The sequence below is a fragment of the Gopherus evgoodei genome, chromosome 6, assembly GCF_007399415.2.
Source record: "Gopherus evgoodei ecotype Sinaloan lineage chromosome 6, rGopEvg1_v1.p, whole genome shotgun sequence".
In the NCBI taxonomy this organism is placed as follows: Eukaryota; Metazoa; Chordata; order Testudines; family Testudinidae; genus Gopherus; species Gopherus evgoodei.
In genome coordinates this window covers 108,690,324-108,718,034 of record NC_044327.1, presented here as the reverse complement: position 1 = coordinate 108,718,034, position 27,711 = coordinate 108,690,324, and the positions used below count along the sequence as shown (strand labels likewise).

The 27,711-nt window shown below is 45.6% G+C and overlaps 1 protein-coding gene across 2 annotated transcripts in view; it reads right to left on the bottom strand.

The window, feature by feature from the left end:
* RICTOR (RPTOR independent companion of MTOR complex 2) overlaps positions 1-26,937 on the bottom strand; it is a 177,286-nt gene extending 150,349 nt beyond the window's left edge. For both annotated transcript variants that reach the window (XM_030568019.1, XM_030568021.1), the window contains exons 1-2: positions 26,864-26,937; positions 26,711-26,758 (exon numbers count right to left, since the gene is read on the bottom strand). In XM_030568019.1, the coding sequence (XP_030423879.1) occupies positions 26,711-26,758; positions 26,864-26,912 (97 nt within the window). In that variant the 5' untranslated portion in view covers positions 26,913-26,937. The remainder of the gene's footprint in view (positions 1-26,710; positions 26,759-26,863) is intronic.
* Positions 26,938-27,711: the final 774 nt, after the last annotated feature.

The following is a 27,711-nucleotide window of genomic DNA, read 5'->3' as shown; positions in this document are numbered from 1 at the left end:
CAATATTATAGAATCACTGAATTATAGAAATGTAGGAATGAAAGGGACTTTGACAGGTCATCTGGTCCAGTCCCCTCTACTGGGACAAGACTAAGTATTATGCCAGTGGTTCTTAACCAGGCATCAGAGGGGCTGCGAGCAGATTTCAGAAGGGCCAGCATTAGACTCACTGGGGGGCTCAGGGCAGAAAGCTGAACCCACGCCACCCAGGGCTGAAGCCCAAGCCTGAGAAGCTTAGCTTTGTGGGGCCATGGGGAACTGCCCTGCATGCTACCTCCTAACGCCAGCCCTGGCTTTATACCACGTGCCAAAGAGGGCACAAGAGTCGATTTTTAATGGCATGCTGCTGCCTGCCGGGACTCCAGCATGCCATTAAAAATCCTGGCCGGAGCGCCTTGCCAAGAGCAGCAAGCCACCGGCCCCTTCCCTGCCTTCCTCCCTCCCATGGAGCACTGCCGCTGCGCGAGCAGCGCTCTGGGAACCGGGGCTGTGTGCTCCCGCGGGGCAGCGTTTGGCTCTGCAAGGAGGCAGACACGCTCCCCGCTCATCCGGAGCCCTGCCACCGCGCACACAGTGCTCGGGGGGGCAGGGCTGCACGCTCCTGCAGGGCAGCATATCTGGCTCTGCTTGGAACCTCATGGTAAAGGGGTCCGAGGCCAGGGAGGGGTTGGATAAGGGGTGGGGGCAGTCAGGGGACAGGGAGCAGGGTGGGTTGGATAGGGAGTGGGATGGCTAGGGGCAGGGGTCTCTGGAGGGGGCAGTCAGGGAGCAGGGGGGGTAGATGGATAGGGGTCAGTGTAGTCAGAGGGCAGGGAGCAAGGAGGGTCCAGGGGGCAGTTAAGGTGGTGGGTCTCTGGAGGGGATAGTCAGGGGACAAGGAGCTGGGGGGGTTGGATGAGTCGGGAGTTCTGGGGGGGTTGTCAGGGCCCTGGACCCTGTACCTCCCTCATACACACCCAGCCCTCCGCTTGACTCCTTCACCACCACCCCCCATGACCCCAGCCCTGACTCTGGCACCCTCACACATACCCAGCACACCTCTGCCCTGACACATGCACCCGCCTCACATGCCTCCAGCCCTCTGCCCTGACTCTTGCACCCCCCCACATATCCAATCCCCCCCCCAACCCTGAGCACCAAACGGGAGTTCCTTCACACCCACCCACCCCCACATTCCCACCTGCACCCCTCACATCAAAAGGGAGCTGCCCAGGTAAGTGCCCCACACCCAAACCTCCTGCCTCAACCCTGAGCCCCCTCCCTCATTCTAGCTCCTGGCCAGATCCTTCACCCCCAGCTCTGTGCTCAGTGAACTCCCACCCTCAGCTCAGTGCAGAGAGGGGAAGAGAATGAGCCAGAACCAGGGAGAAGGTAGATACCCACAGTACGTGGGCAAGGCCGGGATCCCAGACTGGCAGCAGGCTGAGCAGATGCGGCCCCGGGTTCCCGGCCGCCGGCCCCGCACAGCCTGCTGCCGGTCTCGGGTTCTGGCTGCCGGACCCTTGCCAGCTGCAGTCCCGGCCACAGGCCCCACTCAGCTCGCTGCTGGCCTAGGTGAACAGAACCCCAGACCAGCAGCAGGCTGAGCAGGCCGGCGGCCTAAGATCAACATTTTTTTAACATAATTTTAAATGAAGCTTCTTAAACACTTGAAAATCTTGTTTATTTTACAATACAACACTAGTTTAGTTATATAATATATAGACGTATAGCGCGAGACCTTCTAAAAAACATTAAATGTATTACCGGCACGTGAAACCTTAAATTAGAGTGAATAAATGAAGACTCGGCACACCATTTCTGAAAGTTTGCTGACTCCTGCTTTATATACATACAAACTGTTGTTGTGCCACAGAGTGCCCCATGAGTTTTTATAGAATGTTCAGGGGGCCTCAGAAAGAAAAAGGCTGAAAACCCCTGACAGAGGTGTTTATCTAACCTGTTCTTAAAAACCTCCAATGACAGCGATTCCAAAACCTCCCTAGGTAATTTGTTCCAATACTTAACTAACCTTACAGTTAGGAAGCTTTTTCTAACATCTAACTTAATGTCTTCGTTGCTGCAATTTAAACCCACTACTTCTTGTCCTGTCCTCATTGGTTAAGGAGAGTAATTTATCACCTTCCTCTTTATAACAACCCTTTAGGGATAGAAGATTGGAGAAGAGAAGACCGAGGGGGATAAAGCAAACTAAACAAACCCACTTTAAAAAAAGAACACATTCCTCCTACACCATGTTTTCGAGACCCTTTATTTTTGTTGCTCTTCGTGGACTTTGGGAAAGATGTGGACAAATTGGACAAAGTGCAGTGCCCAGAACTGGACACCATATTCCAGCTGAGGCCTTATCATTGCTGAATACAATGGAAGAATTACTTTGTGTGTCTTGCTTACAACACTCCTGTAAAAAATCCAAAAATCATTTTTGCTTTTTTTTTTTGCAACAGTATTCCATTGTTGACTCATATTTCATTTGTGATCCACTATAAAGACTCATATCCTCCTCTGCAGTACTCCTTCCTAGGCAATCATTTCCCAATTATATAACATATTTCACGTTACTGTACAATAGCAAGGTAAATTTCATAGTTAAGCTAAATGTATGCCCTGATTCTCAAAGTGAATGCATAGAGCGTTCCAGGGCCTGGCACCCCTGCTGTCAGCAACCTTGCCAACAGGTGGTCCTCCTAATTGCTGCTCAAAAGTCAGTAGATAGCCATGAGTAATAACTTCCCCTTTGAGCTCATACATGTTGTGCAAAACACAATATGCAGAGATAATACAGTGGATATATTTCTACCATCAAACTATGGGAGACATCTTCACTTGCCTTTCAACCTGTCAAATGGGCTCTCCATATACAAAATTAAAGTTATTTGTAGTTAAATAGTTCTTACTCCCATTAAGACTTCTAGTATATGGTTTCATAAACAAGGAAAACAGAGTGTAGCCTGGATCACTCAGAACTGTTGATCCGTGCACCTCATTAATGTCTAAAATACTATTGGGCAAAAAAAAGTTCCCTGTTGTAATTTTGCAAACACCATTGAATTTTTGAATATTTTGGCATCATGGACTTTTCCTGACCATCCAAAATTAATCTTGGCTAATCTGTGACGGTGATCCACCAAGAGCAAGAGAATTATAACAAAGCACTCCTTTTACCTGTTAAACTGAGGCCGCGGCATGGGACCACACCACAAATTTAGCACATGGGTCACTTCAGTAGCCCCAGAACAACTAGGAAACCCTAATTTTCATTTCCATCAGTAATCTCCTGCACGTTTCTTTCCATGATCCAGCAGCACATACTGCAAAACTTAACCATATCTCCGTAAATACAACTGTGGATTTCCCAGTGATGAACTGCCGAGTTCCAAAGGGTAGTTGCCACTCACTTCTCCACACTGAGGGGTGCTTTCATCTGAGCATTCTGGGGTTGCTCAGCCCAAGACTCCAGGAAAGCGCTTTCCCTGATGCTACTGCAAGTCATTCCAGGTCTGCAAAACTATCCTGTCCCCCCCACTCCACATTTGCTGGCTTGGTCCAGGAGTGATCTCCAACAAATACATATATCACAGAAAAACATCCATGTGGATGCCATCTCTGAGTCCATAAGTAATTTTAAAAACTCCCACCACGTCTGTGCTGCTGCCTCTGATATCTTGTAGCAGGTACTCCTATATAACAGGATTTATTTTTCAAAGCACAATAGTGGACAAGCGCACAACATTCCTCCCTGCCTCCTCCAGACAGCATGCTAGAAATGGTGTGGATGCCAGTGTGTCATAACATTTTTCCCAGATCTGGACCTTAGCGTCCAAAATATGGGTGTTAGCATGAAAACCTCCAAGCTTAGTTACCAGCTTGGACCTAGTAAAGCTGCCACCAGCCAGGAATCTATACAGTGCCTGGCGCACTGTGGTCTCTCCAAAACCTTCTCTGGGGGACCCCCAGACTCAGATTCCTTGAGTCTCACAACAAAGGGGAATAAACCATTTCCCTTCCCCCTTCTCCCCTCCAGGTGTTCCCTCCCTGGGTTCCTGGAGAGATATACAGAAGCAAGCTCCATGAATCTAAACAGAGGGACTCCACCCTCCCTGTTTCCAGTCCTGGAAAACACAAGTACCGAGACAGCTAATCTCCCTTCCCCCTTACCCAGAGGGTATGCAAAGTCAGGCTTAGTAAATGTAACACAAAGAGATTTTCCCCCAGACTTCTTCCTCCCACCAATTCCCTGGTGAGCTGCAGACTCAATTCCCTGGAGTCCCCACTAAAGAAAAACTCCAACAGGTCTTAAAAAGAAAGCTTTATATAAAAAGAAAGAAAAATACATAAAAATGGTCTCTCTGTATTAAGGTGACAAATACAGGATCATTTGCTTAAAAGAAAAAAATGAATAAACAGCCTTATCCAAAAAAGAATACAATTTAAACATTCCAGCAACTACACACATGTAAATACAAAAGAAAACAATATAACCCTATTATTGTCTTACTATTCTTGTGCTTATAACTTGGAAACAGATTAGAAAGCCAGGAGACAGAAAGATCACTCTCAGAGCCGAGAGGGTCAGACACAAGACAAAGAACAAAACTCACACACAAACTTCCCTCCACCCAGATTTGAAAAGGTCTTGCTTCCTGATTGGTCCTCTGGTCAGGTGTTTCAGATTACCGGTGTTACCCCTTTACAGGTAAAAGAACATTAACCCTTAGCTATCTGTTTATGACACAGTGCAACAAATGAACTCTGGGACACATCTCATAATCTACCATAAAAGTTATCCCCATAATTGCCATGTGCCTAGAAGCAGCAAATAGCACCTTGCAATACTTACCCACACTGCAGTGCATTGCAACTGATGCAGCGCAGTGCTGTATAGACACATGGATTGAAATATGTCTTGTAGTGCTGCAAATGCAAACACCGTGAACGCAGTTTAGTTACACAGATATAAGCTAAGTATCTCTACGTTTTTCTTGTAACAATATTAAGAAAATAGCTATACTTCTTTCTGCATTAAGTGGACAGTGTTCCTTTAACGTTAATTCAGTCTTGCTGTCCATGTATTTTCTGTTCATGTTTCCCTTTAAATGTGTAGATTAATATATTTTATATGGTTATAGGTCTACAATAAGAATATACAAGCTGTATGATGTAGACAAGTTAATATGGGAAATGCTGTAATTCTCTCTGTCTTCCATTTTCCCCAAATATTAATTTTGTTGTATCTTTGTGTGTGGTCATTGCATGGACAGACTGTATGAATGTGCATCTATATGTTTTCCCCAATTTAGGAGAGTCTGTGGTGAAGACAGCTGAGGCTGTTTTACTGATTTTTGTTTGTCTTACTTTTAACTATATATATTGGGGTGAGAATTGACTGTGAGGAAGGTAAAAAGAAAGAGAAGAAAGGGTTTCCATCAGCCACTTCTATGCCCATGTTCTTAAACGGTTTTACACACGGGAAAGGCAGCAAGAGCTCCCACAGTCACTTTGTTCATATTTGTTGTCTTGTGTTGCAGATGGAAGACAGCTAGTTCGCAAGGTCATGGCAATGAAGAATTAGCTGGGCAACAGAGTTGGTAAACAGAAGCATCTTCAAATCCATTTAAAATTTATTTATATCCAATAAACAAGCATTGATCCTGGAACCTATGCACCACTGAGATCATTAAAAGCACAATGTCACAGATTAGAATTAGCAGCTTCGGCTCCCCCCACACCAGAAAATAAGAAAGTCATCCAGACGTGAAAATCAGAGCCAAACACTACTCTGAATCACTCATAATCAACAGCCATTACTGTGCAATTTTCTTCTCCATAATCTTGAGGAGAAATCAGAGATCTGAAGTATGCTCAAGTACAACAAATTCAGGCTATTACAAACTAGACATAAATAGGATGAGAAGAATTACAAGATGATGGTTCCTCAAGGAAAATGTCCTCTTTTATAAGAATGGGGTTCTAGTGCCACTGTTGACTACAGCTGTGGCTAGGGTAGATAAATAATTAAAAAAAAAAAAACCTATATGTTAAGAACCCTGTTATTTTTCTACTTAAATCAGACTTTCAAATTAAATTAAATTTGAAACTGACAACCTATGTTAAGGCCTACATCTATTAAAATAATTAAAAAACAAATATTATGCAATACATATTTGCTGACAAGTTTTAAAGAAAGTCAAAGCACTGGTGGAAATCACTGGCTAAAGCCTGGAACAAGAATTTGTTGAGGTGCTAACCCAGATTTTAACAGCAGTAGCCTCTTCTGCAGGTGAACAGAATATTTTCTTCACTGTGGTTTCCTTGACTACTTCAGTTCAATTACTAGTTCATTCAGAGCCAAGAAACCAATAGGGAGTTGAAAAAGTAGGAAAGCTTGTTTTCCTCTTCCAATATATGAATTAAAAGTAAATGTGTGAGGGTGAGATCTACTGAATCAAAAACCTTGAAGGACATGCTGACCAGAAATAATCAGTTCAGTTCACTAACTATAGAGACTACTTCCTTAGTTTTAAATGCAAAACATGTTTTGATAAGAAAAACATAGCATATTAAAAAGTTTATATATCGAGTACATGTAAGACTGTTATTATATAAAACAATTAAAATGCTGTTTTGTGCATTTTTAATTGAATTTGAAGTTATCTAAATAGCACTTGACACAAGACAAACAAAAAACTGATCTAGTAAATAAGAAATGCATCATCCACCATTTTGTAACTAATATAAAAATTAAGAATCTGAATAAATATAAACTGCTTATATAAATACAAATAGATATAAGGTATCCTCCTAGTTTGCATAAAGGAGCACCAAATTTAGTGTGAAAGTTATATGTAGTTGCAGATGAATATGCTTTAATGGTTACCAGCTAAGGAGATTCAACTGTTCTTTAGGAAAATAACTAAAAAGTACAAATGCAAAACAATTAAAAAAACAATTTAAACTAAGGTTTCCAGTGTACTGATTTAAATCAATCCACCTCACTGTGATAGTATGGGAGGTGGTCCCAATACACCTGGTGGTCCCAGACAGACAGGTTCCAATTATTTAATGTTTTATAACTCTGGGTGGAGAAGCGTTGGGTTTGAAACGAAAGGCATGTCTACACTTGCCATTTAAAGCGGAAAAAGTCCCTTTTTTGTGCAAAAATTGTGGGAGTGCCTACACTTGCCAATGACTTTTTGCAGTGAAACTCAGAAATTTCACCGCAGAAAGAAAACCACCTCCATAAGAGGCATACAGCTCTTACCGGTGATGCTTTTGCGGTGATATGCAAGAGAAGATGCATTCGCCCTATTTACAGAGCTTTTAGCCTCTGCAGGATATCCCACAGTGCCTAGGTGACCACTCTGGTCAGCAGCTCTGCTGCTTAGTAAACAGACATCCACCCCCGCCACCCTGGAAAGCCCCAGTAACTTTGAAACTCCCCTTCCTGTTTTCTTGGAAAGTGCTCACTTATCTTAATGCCTGATTCACAGAGCAAACGATCCCCTGCTTGGAGAAATGCTCAGCTACTGGAGCTGATCAGTGTTTGGGGAGAGAAGGCTGTGCAGGGCCCCAGGATGCCCTGCAATCACCCCCCCCTTCCCACAACACCCATCATCAAAACAGAGAGAGCAGCACTGTGGGATAGCTGCTCTCAATGCAGCAGCAATAGAAGTGATGCAAATATAAACACACACTGATGCCTATGGAAGTAAGTGAGTACACAAACCAGCGCTTTTCTTTCACTGGTTCACTATCACCATTGAAACTGACAGCACAAAAACTCTGCAAGTGTAGACATAGCCTAAGAAGCAGCCAATACAGATCACAGAGCACAGGTGTCATGTGTCACCAAGTGAAATACATCACATTATAAGAGAGCTGCCACATTTTCCCCAACAAACTCAGTTTCCATTCCAGGTAGATTTCGGTATAGCTCCAAGCGGAGTGCCTTGTGACAGTCTAATCCTGATGTAACTAAGGTACAGGTTACACAAGCCTATTAATAGTTATAATGGATAAGCCTTGAGGATGGTGTGTTGGTTTTAGGCTTCTTCTGCAATTCACTTTGGCATCTCTTGTAAAATATGCAACATTTCAATGTGGTTTTACCCTGAATGTCAAAAAAAGCTCCCACAAGCTGACCACACTGTAGATCATATAATGCAGCTATTGGATTCAAAGCAAGAATTAATTCATGGAAGTCCTATGGTTTTTGTTACACAGGGGGTAAGACTAGATGACTACAATGATCCCTTCTGGCCTTAGAATCTATGGGCTTGATTTGGGTATTTCAAATAATGTGTTGGGTGTTGCAACCATTATCTCCCATTTCAATACAGGTGCTATTCTACATCCAGATTAGCTATCTAGTTTGGAATTTAATCCCTACTGACTTTTATGATCATCTGAATGGGGTCAGCATTTAATGTGACCTTCCTTTCTAATCAGGGTTCCATGTAACTCACAAAATGCTATCATCAACTATTAGAAAGGATTCTTAAATTCTCAGACTCCTTCTCACATTCCAGCTGTTTCTTCTGCCCGGAGGCCACCAGGGTTCAGGAATGAGCTCTGACATGATGGAATTGGCAGTGGCCAGGAAGCCCCCTGAAGTCTATACAATCATTTTATAATGAAATACAAAACAATGGTTGAGGTCAACATCTGCTACTTGTTCTTAGCCAGAAACAGGGGAGAAACTGGTCACCCGGACTCTTTCAGGGGGGTATGCAGTAAATTAACGTAGTATGCCTCACTCAATCCTTCTGACAAGTGTTAATTTTACTGGGAAAGAGGTGAGAAGACTGAGTAAACTCACTGAGGAAGGTGGCCCATTACTGCATCCAGATATAAGAGGAGAGGAGCTAGGATAAGCATTCCTGATGTAGGATCAACCAAGCCTCTGGCTGGATCTAAACTTTATGTTCTTTGTTAACATAAGCCAAAATCCAAAGAGAGGTTTTTTTGACTTACACAACATGGGGACTTTGGGAGGAGGTTGTGTAAGAATCCTGATCATAAAGTGCATTACTATGACTTATTACTTGTTGTGCAGTAGCTCTCAAGAGTCCCCGGTCAGACTGGAACCATATTGCATTAGGCAGTGTAAAACCATAATAAAAGAAAATCTCTTGCATTTTGGGAATGCTCGGCAGCTCTTGCATAGCGTCTCCACAGTGGACAGTGCCCAGAGGATATGCACAAAAAGCTACACCAGCTTCACGTGAAGCAACGCACTCTGGGATGTTTTACCACACAGATAGCTGGGAGGAAGGAAGACCAGTCAAAGTGATGACAGACATGGTACCTTGCCTGCTTTATGAGCACGGGTTCAAAGTTAGTTACTCAAAGACAACCAGGTGCCAACCTAGACCTGTTCAGGGCAAAGCACAGTTAACTGCCATGTCTTTAACCGTATGTTTGAGAGCCATTTTAGCCAACTAACAGGTTGTTACTGATTACACGTATTATAAATAATGAGACCCCCTTGGAAATAGAAATGGACAGTGATTTCTTTTTCTTAATCAGATATTTCAGGTTACTTCAATAGTTTTAAATATATTTAGCTCTCTCTGAATGTTAAAAAAGTTGTTTTTTTAAAAGACTATCAAAACAATATTTTAAATAATTTAAATATTATGTCTTGTAGCAAACATAGATACATCCTTCAAAATAAAAGAGTGAACCAAAAATACATTTTAAAAACTTATTTCTGATTGAAAATATCATTAAGTATACACTAATGCATTGTTTAGTGGGTCATGAGATTAGGAGTTCGGAGTTCTATAACCAGCTATGCTAACATCTTTCCTGGACATCCTTGTTGATTATTTAGTCTCTCTATGCCTTAGTTAAGTAGTAGAAGGGTTAGTAGACTGGGGAAAAATACATGTTAGACTTAGTTCATGTAAAAGCACTAGTTTTCCCAGATGAAGACATGATTGGTGATACTAAGGGCTAGTCTACACTAGAACTGACACAGCAGCACAGCTGCAACAGTGGAGATGAGCTGCTGTAGCGCGGTAACGCAGACATTCTATGCCGATGGGAGAGAACTCTCCCATCTGCATAACAAATCCACCTCTGCGAGCAGCAGTAGCTATGTCGTCGGGAGTTCTCCCACTGACATAGCGTTTAGGTCGGTGTAACTTACTTACATTACAAGAGGGGTGGCTTTTCATACCCCTGAGTGACATAAGTTATGCCAACATAAGTGCTAGTGTGTGCCTTCTGTCTTACTGCTATTAAGTTTGGTGAACAAAAAGGATCATACTTCTGTGCTGGGGACTTGCCATCAAATTTGGAAGGATTCTGGGCTGGTTTACTGAATTTGAAATTGAAGCTTGGTTGGTGACTGCCTGTGGTAAGGTGCCCAGCAGTTAGACCTGCTCTACACTTAAAAATTAGATCTACCTAGCTACGCTGCTCAGAGCTGTGAAATTTTTCACATCATGAGCTCTGTAGTTAGGACAACCTAATCACTGTAGATACAGCAAGGTCAACAGAAGAATTCTTCAGTCAACCTAGCTAACAAATCCAACCTAGCTCTTAGAGAGGTGGATTAACGACACTGATGGGAAAACTCCTTCCATTGATTATAAGACGTATCTATGCTATGGTGCTGGAGCTGCAGGAGCTGTGGTGTACACACGGCCTCATATGAATTAACACCTGATTTCTAGCATGGCTCTGAAGTGAAAAATAGTGCAGATTTTCTAAACAGGTTAGTGATTGAAGGCAGCTGAGTTAGAGGAGGCGAGTCACCCATTCCAGCTAAGGGTGGGACTCAGGCTTTAAAAAGAGTATTCAGGCTCCCAGGATAGAGCTACACTGCATTTTAAAACCCACAGCAGCAAGCCTCGTAGCCCTAGTCTACAGGCTCAGGATAGCACTATAACACTAAAAACAGCTGTGCAGATGTTGTGGCTCAGGCTGGAACTCAGGCTCTGATGCCTGAGGATGGAGGGTTTCAGAGCCTGTGCTGCTATATTTACACAGCTGTTAAACCATAATGTGATCCTGAGTCTTCAGATCCAAGCTCAGCCCTGGTCTACACTACAAACTTTAGTATAACTATTTCCTTCAGAAGTGTGGAAAATCCACACCCCATAGCAACACAGATATGCCAACCTAACCCCCAGTGTAGACAATACTATGAAGACAGGAGGCTTCTCTCGTCGACATAGCTACTGCCTCTTGGGGAGGTGGCATACCTATTCCAATGGGAGAAGTTCTCCCATCGGTGTAGGTAGTGTCTTTGCTAAATGCTACATCGGTGCTGATGCAGAGCTGTAAGCATAGAAAAGGCCTTTAACTCGCTGCTCCGGATTATAAAATTGTATAGATGTACCCTACTGGCTAATAAGATGAAAGCAGCTGTGAGACACAGGTTATGTCCACACAGGGATAAAAACCTGCAGCACAGCTATGGCTGACCCAGATCAGCTGACTTGGGCTTGTGGAGCTCAGGGGCTGGAAAAAAAAAAAATCATTGTATAGACGTTCAGGCTTAGACTGGACCATGAGCTCCAGGAACCTTCCAGCCTTGCAAGGTCTCAGAACTTGGGCTCCAGTCTGAGCCCAAACATCTATGTAGCAATTTTTCAGCCCCTCAGCCCGAGCCTTGCAAGCTCAAGTCAGCTGAGCCAGACCAACCCTGACCATGCATCATGACTTTTATCTGTATGTAGACATACCTTAAGGCAGTGGTCTCCAAAGTGGGGTGCGCAAGAGGATCCTTGGGGGTGTGCGGCAGAAGGAGTGGGGGGGAGGGTTGTTTGTTTTTTTGTGCTTCGGTAGTGCGGGCAGAAGGCCGAGCAACTTTTTTTTTTTTTTTTGGTTTTGGCAAAAATGGTAGCACCGGCACGGCAGGGGGTGTGTGCTCAAAATTTTTTTACTGATGGGGTGCACGATCAAAAAAGTTTGGAGACCACTGCCCTAAGGGAATTAGCCAGCTGAATAAGTCAAGGATTTCCGTGCCCCCTCCTCCCCCCTTAACTTGCAAGTACTCTACAAGGAAGAACTCACACTGGGAGGAAAATGGTATATACTCAGCACCACTGCTAGCTCTTCCTCAGCCTGCACACGTGGGGATCCTAGCCAAACAAGGGATCCTGACCCTGGGGGCTTCTACCTAGATCCTGGTCTTAACTTGCACAGAATGCAGCTGCGTGTCCCTGCCAAGAAAAGTCAGGCAGGGGGAACCATCCAGCATGAGAGGCATCTGTTGGTGGAATTGCTCAGGAAGTAGGTACGAGGGCTACAGGAGGAGGCGGGTCATCTATGTCGCATCTGGGAACTACATCGATGGAATGTATACAGAAATGCCCAGGTTGGTGGATGATAGCCAATTAAAGAAGACTATAGCAGCATCAGAGCAGGAAGGAGAACTAACTGCTCTACTGGGGGCGACTGGCAGCTGGTCATCTCGGGCAGTAGATAGTACTCCATCCCCCACCTAAGATCTCATTCAGGTCAAGAACTGGTATGCTGTATTGGCAACAGGAGAGAATCAGACCCAAACGGCTGAGGAAGAGAAGCCACCTTCCCCTAAGGCTGGGAGACTCACAGCCACTATACCCAGAAGGAGATACAGGGTGATGGTGACATGGGACTCTCTTCTGAGGACAGAGACATCCATCTGCTGATCTGATGGCCCAGGTTCTGCCTGTCTGGAAACTGCATCTAAGACATCATAGAAAGGTTGCAGAGGCTCAACTGTCTCACTGACCACTACCCCACACTGCTCATCCACGTGGACATTAATGACACTGCCAGGTATAATCCTGAGCAGATCTGTAGCGACTCCAAGGATCTGGGAGCAAAGATGAAGGAGGCAGAGGTGCAGGTGGTATTCTCAGCCATCCTCCTGGATGAAAGTAAGGGCTCCTGCTGGGACACATACATCCTAGAGATGAATGCCTGGTTGCACAGATTGTGTTGATGGGCGGGCTTTGGCTTCCTTGACCATGGGATATTGTTCCAGGGAAGAGGACTGCTGGGAAGAGATGGAGTTCACCTGATAAAATGGAAGAGCATCTCTGGTCACCAACTTGCCAACCTAGCAAGGACGGCTTTAAACTATGGGCCTGTCTACACAAACTGCTGCAGCAGCACAGCTGCGCCACTGCAGTGGTTCAGTGAAGACACTACCTACAATGACGGGAGAGGTTCTCCCATTGGCACAGGTAATCCTTCCTCCTGAGAAGCTACTCTGTGGGTTAGGACGGTTTAACTGCTTCACTTAGCATGTGGATTTTTCACACCTCTGAGTGACATAGTTGTACTGACCTGATTTTCTAGCGTAGACCTGCTTAAGTAAAAAGGAGGTAGAGGTCAGAAGGCTAGATGTTGGAGGAAAGAAAAATTACAACACGGTCACAGGAACCAGGGTGAAAATGGTGGAGAAAGTCTGTCAATTTCTTAGATGTCTATATACAAACACAAGCAGTATGGGGAACGGACAGGAAGAACTGGAAGTATTCATACATAATTCATAAAATTTAGTTTATGACACCATTGAGACTTGGTAGGTTAAATCTCATGTCTGGAATTATTGGTATAGAAGGATATAACTTGTTTATGAAGGAAAGACAGGGGGAAAAAGGGAAGAGATGTTGCATGGTACATCACACAGGTACCAACTCTTCATTGTGCCGGGGGATACTCGACCCCTGGTTCTGCCCAAGCCTCACCCCCAGCCCACCCCTTCCTCCAAGGCCTGCCCCACCTCTTCTCGCCCCATTCCACCCCTCCCCCAGCACTCCATGCCCTCACTCCTCCCTCCCAAAGCCTCCTGCATGCCACAAAACAGCTAATTGCGGTGGGCGGAAGGTGTGGGGAGGGAGGGGGAGGCGCTGATCAGTGGGGTCTGCAGAGGGGTGGCAAATACTGGGGGGTAGGAGGGGTGCTGATAAGGGGGCTGCCAATGGGTGCTGAGCACCCAGCATTTTTCCCCCGTGGGTGCTCCAACCCAGAGCATCCACAAAGTCAGTGCCTAAATTACATCATACTAATGTTCTGAGGTCCAGAAGGAAGTGAGAAGCAGATCAGCTGAAAAAGTCTCTGGGTAAAGATAAAAGGGAAAACATAGGAATGAAATCATGGTAGCAATCTACTACAGACCACTAAATCAGGAAGAGGTTGAGGATGAGACACTTTTAGAACAAACAAATATCCAACACACTAAGCCTGGCAGTAAGATCTGGAGGTTATAGTGGATCACAAATTGACTATAAGGCAACAATGTGATGCAGTTGCAAAAAAGGCTAACATTCTGGAGTGCATTAACAGGAGTTGCACATCTAAGACACTCTAGATGTAATTTCCCCTTTCTATTTGGCACGAGTAAGGCCTTAGCCCGAGTACTATATCCAGTGCTCACTTTAGCAAAGCTGTGGACAAACTGGAGAGAGTCCAGAGGAGAAAAATAAATATGATAAAAGGTTTAGAAACCCAATCTATGAGAACAAGTTAAAAAAATGAACATTTATAGTTTTAAGAAAAGGAGACAGAGGGGACACCTGGTAAGAGTCTTCAAACATGTTAAGGGCTGTCATAAAGAGGGCAGTGATCAACTGTTCTCCATGTCCTCTGAAGGTAGGACAAGAATTGATCAACATAGTTTACAGGAAGGGAGACTCAGGGTAAATATTAGAAAAAACTTTCCAGCTATAAGGATAGTTAATCACTGGGAATAAGTTTCCAAGGGAGGTTGTGGAATTACCATCACTGAAGGTTTAAGAACAGGTTAGGCATGGATGATCTAGATACACTTGGTCCTCCCTCACGGGCTGGACTAGATAACCTTTCAAGATTCCTTTCAGCCCTACATCTCTATGATTCTATCAAGGACCTACAGAAGAGTCAAATACTGTTGCATTTTTAGTGCAAGAAAACATCTTTGACAAGGAGCTCAGAATGGTTTTCACAGTTGGTCCCACACGAAGCTGCAATCACAGAACCAAAACACCTACAGAAAAGGCCTTTCCCCTCCATTATATTAGTATCAGATATTTAGTTGCACACTCAGACAGAAGGCCTCACTGTTCCAATGGCCCAGAATGGGAAGTGGTGGCCTCAGCTCATTGCCAAATAGGATTGCTAACTGACTTGGATCACGTCTGTGAGTCTTACTAGTCAATATGAATGAATTAGTTAAAATTATATTACTACAGTTCCTTTGAATATGTTATATTAACTTTTTGCCAGGTTGTTTCACATCCTCAGCCAATGGTAAATTCATACTGGGTTTTTAGTAATGCACTGCAAACAAAATGTATACAAGGATTAAGAGAGGTATTAAGATAAATGTACTGACATCAATTAGATTTCTACTGAAATCCATTAGATTTTGTATGCTCTTTATATTAACTGCATGTACAACATGTGAAACCTGAATGTACACAGTCACAAAGTTACCGGCCATATGAAGCAACCATGCAAGTGTTTCACTTTATACACAAGCAGCCCCACTGATTTCATCAGTACCAATCATTAATGTGTTTGCAGCACTGGGAATGTAGGGGCTCATTTTGTTTACAGAACTCACCCAGTTCAGTTTTAAGAGCACCACATTAGCAATCTATATCATATGTGTGGTAGTCAGCGTTAAAAACAAAATACACCGCTACCTCAATATAACATCACCCGATATAACATGAATTTGGATGTAACACGGTAAAGCAGTGCTCCGGGGAGGCAGAGCTGCGCACTCCAGTGGATCAAAGCAAGTTCAATACAACACGGTTTCACCTAAAACGCAGTAAGATTTTTTTGGCTCCCAAGAACAGCGTTATATCGAGATAGACGTGTACCACAAAACCTCTTTTTAATTTTTTTATTAGAAAGATGCAAAAAAGTATCAGAAACATTGTTTTTCCAGAACTAAAAAAATAATTGATCTTGGTGACATTTTATTTTGTATGTAAGTTACGTATGGCCTGAAAAATGGTACGTCAAGTTCCAGCCTAAAGGTAAGTAGAACTGCTTTATTATTAACTGCTCAAAGCAGGGCTCACACCAAAAATTACCCTGCTTTTAATTACTCTGTAAATCTGGACCTACTCTGGTTCTCTGATACAATTACACATGAAATGGAAAACCTTACAGCTGTTGCTATAATTCCTGAACTATTTTTCTAACCAGTATCCTATTTCCATTATAGTGCAATCCATTTTGACACTCTGCTTCCATCACTTCCCTACTACCTTACCTCCTTGTGAACATGCATCTAGTCACAGCATCAAAGTTAAGATCTTCTGAAGCAAAACGCTTATATTACAGGCATCAACTCAACGCAACCAGGTATATACACAAAATGCAACCCTCATTCTCTTCCACAGATCAAGAATTTTAGATAAGAACATTTCTGCCTTTAAACTTGGGGGGGGAAATATCAATGCTGCCAACAGGACAACTTGTTTTCCAACAGAGTCAGAGAAAAACCCCCCAAAAAGTTAAACATATACACCAGTCCTCAACCATGCAAGTTTAACAATATGTTATCTAGGTAGTGGTGTTGTATTTGCCTAGCGCATGGCTTATTAATGTTACTCCTGGGGGAAATTTGCACCACTGTGTGTGCACAGAATTCATGTCCTCTGCAGATTTCTTTGCTTCCCCTGCACAAAAATGACTTTCTGGCAGTGAAGATGCAAGAGCAGTCACACACCACTTCCTATCTGCCCAGGTACATCATTTCAGGCACCCAGAGCAGCCGGCGGACAGGTAAATCACAGCAGGGCTGTGGATGCCCCAGTCAGTGGCTCCTACCCTGAGCTGGGATCAGCTGCTAGTCCCAGCTGGGCCGGAGGCAGCAGGAGAGGACAAGACTTCCTCTTCTCCTGCAAGAAGTGGGGCTGTAACAGACCCACCCCCAGGAACCTCAGCATCCTCCCCTGCTTCCTGCCCCCAGCACTCCTCAGCTGCAGGGGGAGGGGTCACTGTACAGGGAGCTGCTCCCTCACCTGCCCAACACCCATGCATCCGGACCTCTCATAACCAGACACCCTCGCCAAGCCTCATCCCATACACCCAGAACCCCCTAGCCCTCCATACCCAAACCTCACTTCATTGGCCTCAAACCCAGCATCTGGAGCCCTCTACACCCAGAAGTCCTGCCTCCAGAACACCGACCCCTGCACCTAGACCACCCCTTACTGAGCTACCTGCATTCAGACCCCTACCGAATCCTACTCCCTTGTACCACCCTGAGTCCACATATCTTGACCCACACCACTGACTCCCAATAAGCTTCACCTAGATCCCCACCCCACCAAGCCCCACTCCCCCATGCTGATATCCCCCACACCCAGCTCCCTCCACTGAGCCCCAACCACTTTCACTTGAAACCCCCTGCAGAGTTCCATTGCCCCTGCACCTGGAACCCCTCCAACGAGCCTCTCTGCATCCAGATCCCCCACATACCTAGACTCCCCCACTGAGCTGCCTGTAGCCAGACTGTCCCACAAAGAATCCTCTCACCCCACACCTGGATCCCCCCACACTGAGCCCCTCCACGGTTGTATCCTGCCTGGTTGAGCCTGCCTGCCCCATACGTGGTGCGCCTGTGTCATAAACAGATAGTTAAGGGTTAATGTTTCTTTTACCTGTAAAGGGTTAAGAAGCTCAGTAAACCTGGCTGACACCTGACCAGAGGACCAATAGGGGAACAAGATACTTTCAAACCTTGGTGGAGGGAAGTCTGTGTTTGTGCTTTTTGTGGTGTTGTTGTTCGCTCTTGGGACTAAGAGGGACCAGATGTACATCCAGGCTCTCCAAATCTTTCTGAATCTGTCTCTCATGTTTCAAACTTGTAAGTAATTAGTCAGGCAAGGCGTGTTAGTCTTATGTTTGTTTTCTCAACGTGTAAACGTTTCTTTTTGCTGGAAGAATTTTTACCTCTGTTTGCTGTAACTTTGAACCTAAAGCTAGGGGCGGGGGTCCCTCTGGTCTATAGGAATCTGATTACCTTGTAAAGCATTTTCCATCCTGATTGTACAGAGATGATTTTTATCTTTCTTTCTTTAATTAAAAGCTTTCTTGTTTAAGAATCTGATTGATTTTTCCTTGTTTTAGGATCCAAGGAGATTGGGTCTGGACTCACCAGGGACTGGTGGGGGGAAAGGAGAAGGGATAGTTAATTCCTCCTTGTTTTAAGATCCAAGGGGTTTGGATCTGTGTTCACCAGGGAAGTGGTGAAGCCTCTCAAGGCAACCCAGGGAGGGGGGTTGCGTTTTGGGGGGACAGAAAGTGCCCCAGACACTGAAATTCTGGGTGGTGGCAGTGTTACCAAATCTAAGCTAGTAATTAAGCTTAGAAGGGTCCATGCAGGTCCCCCACATCTGTACCCTAAAGTTCAGAGTGGGGAAAAAACCTTGACATGGTGGCAGTGGTGGGATTTTTTAGGAACCAAAAGCCAGTAGGACTTTTTTTTTCTCTCCTTTCTAGCTCCTTGGAAGCAGCCTGAGGGCAGAGGTGTTAAGTTTTTAACAAGGGTCTTTATTAAGAGGAGGCTTCAAGCTGTGAGCAAGCAGCCAGCAAAAGGGAATTTACAAGCTGAATTGTTTTCTTTCTTTCTACCTCTCGGGTATAGGTAGTTAGGAAGTCTCTGTTAACCAAGTAGCCCTGTTGAGTGCATCCCGAGTTTCAGTGAGCTGCAGAGGGGTGTGGCCAACACAAGAAAGCAGGAAAATGAGTACCAAGGAAGCAGTTAAACAGGAACGGGCTAGGCTGAACGCAGAAGAGAAAGCCAAAGAGGCTGATCACAGGAAAGCTATGGAGATGAAACAAAAAGAAAGGGAAAGAGAGAGAAAGCATGAACTGGACTTAGCAAAGGCTAGGCCGGATGTACCAGCCAACCCTAAAAACCCTTCTCCAGGTACTGTTTCCCATCCCAGAAAACTCCCCACCTACAAGGCAGGTGATGATACTGAGGCCTTCTTAGAAAATTTTGAAAGGGCCTGCCTTGGGTACAACACCTCTGCAGACCAGTACATGATAGAACTGAGGCCACAGCTCCGTGGACCCTTAGCAAAGGTGGCGGCTGAAATTGCTAAGGAACGCATGAACGATTATGATCTTTTTCAAACCAAGGCCAGAATCAGAATGGGACTAACACTTGAGCATGCCCGTTGGCGGTTCAGAGTCGTAAGGTGGAAACCAGATGTGTCATTTACCCGACACGCCTACCACATTGGAAAGAATTGAGATGCCTGGATATCAGGATCATATGCTAAATCTCTGGAAGAGCAGTCCTTCCTAATGCAAATGAAGCAGTTCTTAGAGGGTGTTCCTGAGGAAATAGAAAGGTACATCCTAGATGGGAAACCCAAAACTGTAACCGAGGCAGAGGAGATTGGAGCCAGATGGGTGGAAGTGGCAGGAAAACAAACAAACAAACAAACTACTAGCAAGGGGAGCGAATATCAGAGTGGGCAATAAATAAACCCCATCACCAAGGACAAGCCAAGACCCCATCTACAACCCAAGGAAAGCCCCAGACACCCTATTGTCCCACCTCACCAGTCTCCAGCAACCCATCTCGACCCAGTGACCAGTCAACTGGGTGATGTTTTAAATGTAATGAACTGGGACATATAAAGGCCAACTGCCCCAAGAACCCCAACCGAGTGCAGTTCATTACACCACCATTACACCACAGATCCCCAGGCCCAGATGCCTCTCAAATACCCTTGGAGCGAAGGAAAACCTTGAGAGTGGGTGGAAAGAAGGTTATCGTGTGGAGAGACACCGGGGCACAAGTCAGCTATCCACCAATCCTTAGTAAACCCCAAATTCATCAACCCAGAGGCCCAAGTGACAATTCACCCATTCATGTCAAAATCTGTAAACTTGCCTATAGCTGAATTGCCTGTCCAGCACAAGGGCTGGTCAGGAATGTGGACTTTTGCCATCTATGACAATTATCCCATCCCCATGCTACTAGGGAAAGACCTGGCCAACCATGTGAAGCTGGCCAAGAGGGTGGGAACGGTCACCAGCAGCCAGGCCAAGCAAGCTTCCACACCCATCCCTGTTCCCGAACCGTCCACCAAGGCCCCGTCTGTGTTACCAGAGACCCAGACAGAGGTGGTGGAACCGGCTCCCCTACCAACGACTGCAACAGCCATAGTGCGTCCAGTCCCAGAACCGGAACTGGAAAAGCAACCAACACCAAAACCGTTGCCAGCAGTGACGCCAGCGCTTGCAAATCCATATACAACTCCAACGCCACAGGGCAGCAGCGGGCCTGAACTGGCAGAAGCAGCAGACAACCCTACCCAAGAGGCTCAGCCAGAGCCTGAAATATCACATAGTACACCAGCAGAAAGGGTTTCACCATCAATGAAAACAACCCCATTACCTACTTTGCTTCCAGAGGGACCAAGCCCAAGTCCACAGTCTGAGGGGGAACTGATGTCTCCAGCCCCAAGGGAACAGTTCCAGGCTGAGCAGGAAGCAGGTGACAGCCTTCAAAAAGCTTGGGCGGCGACACGGAGCACCTCACCGCCTCTCAGTTCTTCTAACCGATCCCGGTGTGTTGTAGAACAAGGACTTTTATACAAGGAGACTCTTTCTAGTGGACACCAGGAAGACTGGCATCCTTAAAGACAGTTGGTAGTTCCAACTAAGTAGTGGGGAAAGCTCTTGAGCTTAGCTCATGATCATCCCAGTGGCCATTCTGGGGTGAACAGAACCAAGGACCAGTTGGGGAAGTCTTTCCATTGGGAGGTAATGGGCAAGGATGTTACTAATTATGTCCGATCTTGTGAAGTGTGCCAATGAGTGGGAAAGCCCCAAGACCAGGTCAAAGCCCCTCTCCAGCCACTTCCCACAATTGAGGTCCCATTTCAGCGAGTAGCTCTGGATATTCTAGGTCCTTTCCCAAAAAAGACCCCCAGGGGAAAGCAGTACATACTGACTTTCATGGATTTTGCTACCCGATGGCCGAAAGCGGTAGCTCTAAGCAACACCAGGGCTAAAACTGTGTGCCAGGCTTTAGCAGACATTTTTGCCAGGGTAGGTTGGCCCTCCGATATTCTTACAGATTCAGGAACTAATTTCCTGGCACGGACCATGAAAAATCTGTGGGAAGCTCATGAGGTGAATCACTTGGTTGCCACCACTTACCTCCATCAAACCAATGGCCTGGTGGAGAGATTTAATGGAACTTTGGGGGCCAAGATACGTAAATTCGTAAATGAACACTTCAATGATTGGGATCTAGTGTTGCAGCAGTTGCTTTTTGCCTACAGGGCTGTACCACATCCCAGTTTGGGGTTTTCACCATTCGAACTTGTGTATGGCCACAAAGTTAAGGGGCCATTACAGTTGGTGAAGCAGCAATGGGAGGGGTTTACGCCTTCGCCAGGAATAACACTCTAGACTTTGTAAGCAACCTACAAAGCACCCTCCGACACTCGTCAGCCCTCGCTAAAGAAAACCTAAAGGATGCTCAAAAAGAGCAAAAGGCCTGGTATGATAAACATACCAGAGAGCGTTCCTTCAAAGTAGGGACCAAGTTATGGTCTTGAAGGCACAACAGGCTCATAAGATGGAAGCATCATGGGAAGGGCCACTGACGGTCCAACAGCACCTGGGAGCTGTTAACTATCTCACAGCATTCCCCACCTCAACCCTTAAGCCTGAAGTGTACCATGTTAATTTTCTAAAGCCCTTCTATTCCAGAGACTTACAGGTTTGTCAGTTTACAGCCTAGGGAGGAGATGACACTGAGTGGCCTGAAGGTGTCTACTACGAAGGAAAAAATGACGGTGCCGTGGAAGAGGTGAACTTCTCCACCACCCTGGAACTTCTGCAGCGGCAACAGATCAAGGAGCTGTGCACTAGCTTCGCCCCAATGTTCTCAGCCACCCCAGGATGGACTGAACGGGCATACCACTCCATTGACACAGGTAATGCTCACCCCATTAGAACCCCACCCTACCGGGTGTCTCCTCATGCCCAAGCTGCTATAGAACGGGAGATCCAAAGCATGCTACAGATGGGTATAATCCGCCCCTCTAACAGTGCATGGGCATCTCCAGTGGTTCTAGTACCCAAACCAGATGGGGAAATACGCTTTTGCCTGGACTACTGTAAGCTAAATGCTGTAACTCGTCCCGACAACTATCCAATGCCACGCACCGATGAGCTATTGGAAAAATTGGGACAGGCCTAGTTCATCTCTACAATAGACTTAACCAAGGGATACTGGCAAGTACCGCTAGATAAACCCGCCAAAGAAAGGACAGCCTTCATCACCCATGCAGAGGTGTATGAATTTAATATGCTTCCTTTCGGGCTGCGAAATGCACCCACCACCTTCCAAAGACTTGTAGATGGTCTACTAGCAGGACTGGGAGAATATGCAGTTGCCTACCTCGATGATGTGGCCATTTTTTCTGATTTATGGGCAGAACACCTGGAAAAAGTCTTGGAGCGCATCAGGCAGGCAGGACTAACTGTTAAAGCTAAAAAGTGTCAAACAGGCCAAAACAGAGTGACTTACCTTGGTCACCAGGTGGGTCAAGGAACAATAAATCCCCTACAGGCCAAGGTGGATGCTATCCAAAAGTGGCCTGTCCCAACGTCAAAGAAACAGGTCCAATCCTTCTTAGGCTTGGCCAGATATTACAGGCGATTTGTACCACAGTACAGCCAAATCGCTGCCCCATTAACAGATCTGACCAAAAATACCCAGCCAAATGCAGTTAAGTGGACTGATGAGTGTCAAAAGGCCTTTATCCAGCTTAAGGCAACACTCATGTCTGAACCTGTGCTAAGGGGCCCAGACTTTGACAAACCATTCCTAGTAACCACAGATGAGTCTGAGCGTGGTGTAGGAGCAGTTTTAATGCAGGAAGGGCTGAATCAAAAATTTCATCCTGTCGTGTTTCTCAGCAAGAAACTGTCTGAGAGGGAAAGCCACTGGTCAATCAGTGAAAAAGAATGCTACGCCATTATGTATGTCCTGGAAAAGCTACATCCACACGTTTGGGGATGGCGTTTCCAGCTACAAACTGACTATGCTGTGCTAAAGTGGCTTCATACTGCCAAGGGGAACAACAAAAAACTGCTTCGATGGAGTTCAGCTCTCCAAGATTTTGATTTTGAAATTCAACAGATTTCAGGAGCTTCTAACAAAGTAGCTGATGCACTCTCCCGTGAAAGTTTCCCAGAATCAACTGGTTAAAAATTGTCCTTGAAATGTGGAAAATCTTGTAGTTTTACATAATTAGTAGTATACGTAAAGGTGCATGTGTTTTATTAATCTGTTTATTCTAAAGTTCTAGGAAGAAATCACCGCCAGTGTGGTTCCACACTGTCTGAGATTTGGGGGGCATGTCATAAACAGATAGTTAAGGGTTAATGTTTCTTTTACCTGTAAAGGGTTAAGAAGCTCAGTAAACCTGGCTGACACTTGACCAGAGGACCAATAGGGGGACAAGATACTTTCAAATCTTGGTGGAGGGAAGTCTGTGTTTGTGCTTTTTGTGGTGTTGTTGTTCGCTCTTGGAACTAAGAGGGACCAGATGTACATCCAGGCTCTCCAAATCTTTCTGAATCTGTCTCTCATGTTTCAAACTTGTAAGTAATTAGTCAGGAAAGGCATGTTGGTCTTATGTTTGTTTTCTCAACATGTAAATGTGTCTTTTTTTCTGGAAGGAATTTTACCTCTGTTTGCTGTAACTTTGAACCTAAGGCCAGGGGCAGGGGACCCTCTGGTCTATAGGAATCTGATTACCTTGTAAAGCATTTTCCATCCTGATTTTACAGAGATGATTTTTATCTTTCTTTCTTTAATTAAAAGCTTTCTTGTTTAAGAATCTGATTGATTTTTCCTTGTTTTAAGATACAAGGAGATTAGGTCTGGACTCACCAGGGATTGGTGGGGGGAAAGGAGGGGGGATGGTTAATTCCTCCTTGTTTTAAGATCCAAGGGTTTGGATCTGTGTTCACCAGGGAAGTGGTGAAGCCTCGCAAGGCAACTCAGGGAGAGGAAAGTTTTGGGGGGACAGAAAGTGCCCCAGACCCTGAAATTCTGGGTGGTGGCAGTGTTACCAAATCTAAGCTAGTAATTAAGCTTAGAAGGGTCCATGCAGGTCCCCCACATCTGTACCCTAAAGTTCAGAGCGGGAAAAAAACCTTGACAGCCTGGCACAGAGGAACACGGCCCCAGCACCTTTCCAGGGTAGGCCCAGGCCTTGTGCTGTGGCAGGGTCAGGTACAGTGGTGACGCTGAGTCCGGGGCAGGGGTCATCTGCAGGGTGATCTTCCACCTTTGTGCAGCCAGTGGCCTGTGCTCCCCAGTGCCATGCTGGAGCCTCTGCATTTATTAACAGACAAATAAAACTTGCAGAATGTTAAAATATTGCGTGCAGAATTTTTAATTTTTTGGCACAGAATGCTTTCAGGAGTATTAATATGTAATAAGTGTCTTTGTAGCATCATACATTCTTTTCTGTGGTAAAATATTATGTCTATCAAGAGCCAGTCAGTAAACTTTGAAACAAATTAACACATACAGTAACTATGAGATGAATTTTTTTTTAAGTTATAACATGGTGACAGGAAGTCCAGAATAAACATGTCTTAAGTAGGACTGTGAAACGAGACAAAAAATTAACTGTGATTAATCATGACAATATTTTTAATCTCGTGATTTATCACAATTATAACCACACTGTTTTATAATAATCTAATACCATTTATTTAAATATTTGGGGTGGGGGGGGAGAAACACTGTCTCTTTAAGCAGAGTATTAAGGAGCCCAAACACTTTTTCAGCCAGCAGCAGCTGCTATTGGCAGCACTCACTCCTGAGCCAGCAGCAGATAGGTTCCCCCTGTTCCTTGACCCCAGCTCAGCAGTAACTGGGAAAATGGGTGGGGCTCCCTCCCCAGCTCTGCGCAGCAGACAGGAAGCAGGCTCCCGGTCTGGAGCAGCTTGGTCAGGGATGGCTCCATGGGGCACAGGGGGAAAGGAGGCAAAAACAGCAGTAGAGCAGGCCGGCAGGAGGATGGGCACCCATGCCCCAGAGGCATACAGCAGCACCCCCTGAGCACAGCGCCATGGTGTGTGATTAATGCTGGTTAAAAAAAAACACATTAATTAACGTGTTCTGAGTTAATCACATGCGAAACTGCAACTGACAGCCCTAATTATTTTTTATTATAAATATTTACATTTTAAAAAAGAAAATCTTCATGTAGAAGCATGAAGGGGCATAAAAATGTTTAGCATATCTGAAACATAATTACCTTGCAATGCCAGCTACAACCGTGCCAAGAGAACGCCTGTTCTCACTTTCAGGTGATGACATAAATAAAAAGCTGGCAGTATTATCTCCCATAAATGTAAACAAACTTGTTTGTCTTAGTAAGTGGCTGAACAAGTAGCAGGACTGAGTGGACTTGTAGGCTTCAAAGTTTTATATTATTTTGTTTTTGAGTGCAGTTATGTAAAAATAAAAATTAAAAAAATTCTACATTTGTAAATTGCATTTTCACAATAAAGAGATTGAACCACAGTACTTGTATAAGGTGAATTGAAAAATACTCTCTCATTTTTACAATGCAAATATTTGTAATAAAAATAAAGTGAGCACTGTTCACTTTGTGTTCTGTGTTGTAACTGAAATCAACATATTTGAAAATGTAAAAAAAATTCCAAAAATACTTACAATACATTTAAATTGGTATTCTATTATTGTTTAACAGTGTAATTAATCATGATTAATTTTTTAAATCTAGTTAGTTTGTTTTGCATTAATCACTTGAGTTAACTATAATTGACAGCCCTTGTCTTAAGCACTGCAATTGATCATACTAGAACAAACCAGGTACATATGGGAAGAGATCTATCACAGCCACAAAATCATTCATTAGAAAATGCTGAAGTGATTCTAAGCACAACTTGATATACAACACTGCCAAAATGAGGTGGATCTGTAGGTTGATTTAGGGTGAGATATGGGCTGGAGGGAGTAATGAGGGAACTTCTGGAAAGGCAACTAGAGTTCAGAGTGCTGGCTAAATTAACAGAACTATCCAAATCCCAAAAGATGTAAACAGCCCCATATGCAGCCAGTAAATAGTGACCGTGAAGAAAGGTCTGTAAAAAACAACTACAGAAGAAGGGGGTAAACATACACCTACCAACAACACATCGGGTCCCCCCCACCCTCAGACAAAAACAGAGGTGGGGGAGGAGAACTCTACATAGCTAGCAATACCCTCACCCCAGACCCCACCCCTTCACTGCAACAGCTGTCCAGATTGTAAGGCTGAAAATAGCATCCCTAGGTTACTGCAGTTTGGTTACACCCCGCAGCACGAACTGATCCTCTGACTAGACGTCCAGCGCCCCCCACCCCCGGACAGTCCATATCACCTTCGGTACCAACCCGGCCAGCGGACTAGTCGGAGCTCCGCTCTCACCTGGGACGACATCACTATGGCAAGGCCCCTCCTTCCCACAGAGCAGTCACCTCCCATGGCTTTGGCGGACCCCTAGGACGCACCCAAGCCCCTCGCCCAGGGGAGGGGTGGGACATACCCAAGCCCCTCTCCCCTGGCCCCGCCTTGGAGGCCGGGTTTCACCCACCTACCATGGGTGACGGATGGAGCTGGACTCCTAGGGCACCGGCGAGCCCTCAGCCCGGCCTCCCCAGGGCCCGGCCCAACCCGCCCCCGGCCCCGCTTACCTCGGCTGAGATCAAGCGGGACGTTCTCCTCGCCGCTGTCATTCCGACCTGTGGGGGGAGAAGCGGAGAGCCCGTTAGCCTGGGCGGGGAGGGAGCGATGGGACCGGAGGAGCAGCAGCGGCGCCTCCCCCCAGGCCTAGCCGGACTCCTTACCTCGGATGCGGAGGTGCCTCAGCGAGCGGGCACGGAGGCTCACCGCCATGTTTACGGCCCCGCAGTCACAACACCGGAAACCTCGCCCTCTCTCGCGAGGAGACCGAGCCGCCGCCGACTCCCGCGGCCCCCGCCGGCCTGTCGCGAGGGGGCGCGGGAACGCGCGACGGTCGAGCGCCGGGAGCTGGGTGCGTGGTGGGTGGCGGGGCCTGGCGCCGGTGAATGACCCCGCAGCGCCAGAGGGGAGCTCAGCGTTGGCCCTGGCCGGACTCCCCCGCCTTTAGAGAGGAGGCAGTCAGGGTATCCCCCCCCCCCCCCCGGGAGCTTTTCCCTCCGCTCCATTCGCTGCCCCCCTTTCGCACCAGGGTGGGGGGGTCTCTGCACCCTCTGCGTATTAACATCATTTACCCGTGAGGGCAGCCGCCTTCAGTGGTGTGGGGTTACCGGGCCCCACAGCTTTGCCAGCAGGGTTGAGGGCCTCATTGTAGCGCCTCGCTCGCTCCCAAACCTTTGTGTGCTGTCTGCTCCCCATCGCCCTCCAGCCACTTCAGTCATTCACAATATTGCAACCCCCCAGCATTCAAAAATCCTGAGATTTGGCTTAAAAATGTGAGGGTTTTTTTTTAATATAAATGGGGGGGTTAAGTGCTTTCTGGTGTGATTTGTCTACCGTGTACACTTGAAACACATGTTCATGCTCCTCTGCAACAATGAGGGCTGGAGGCTTGTTTTCTTTTTTTAAATTGGAAGCTGGAATTCTCACTGAATTCCAGTAGCTGGGGCTTTAACAACACCTAATGTCCCCAGACTCACAACAAAAATCACAACAATTGGTAAAAGTCAGTGTT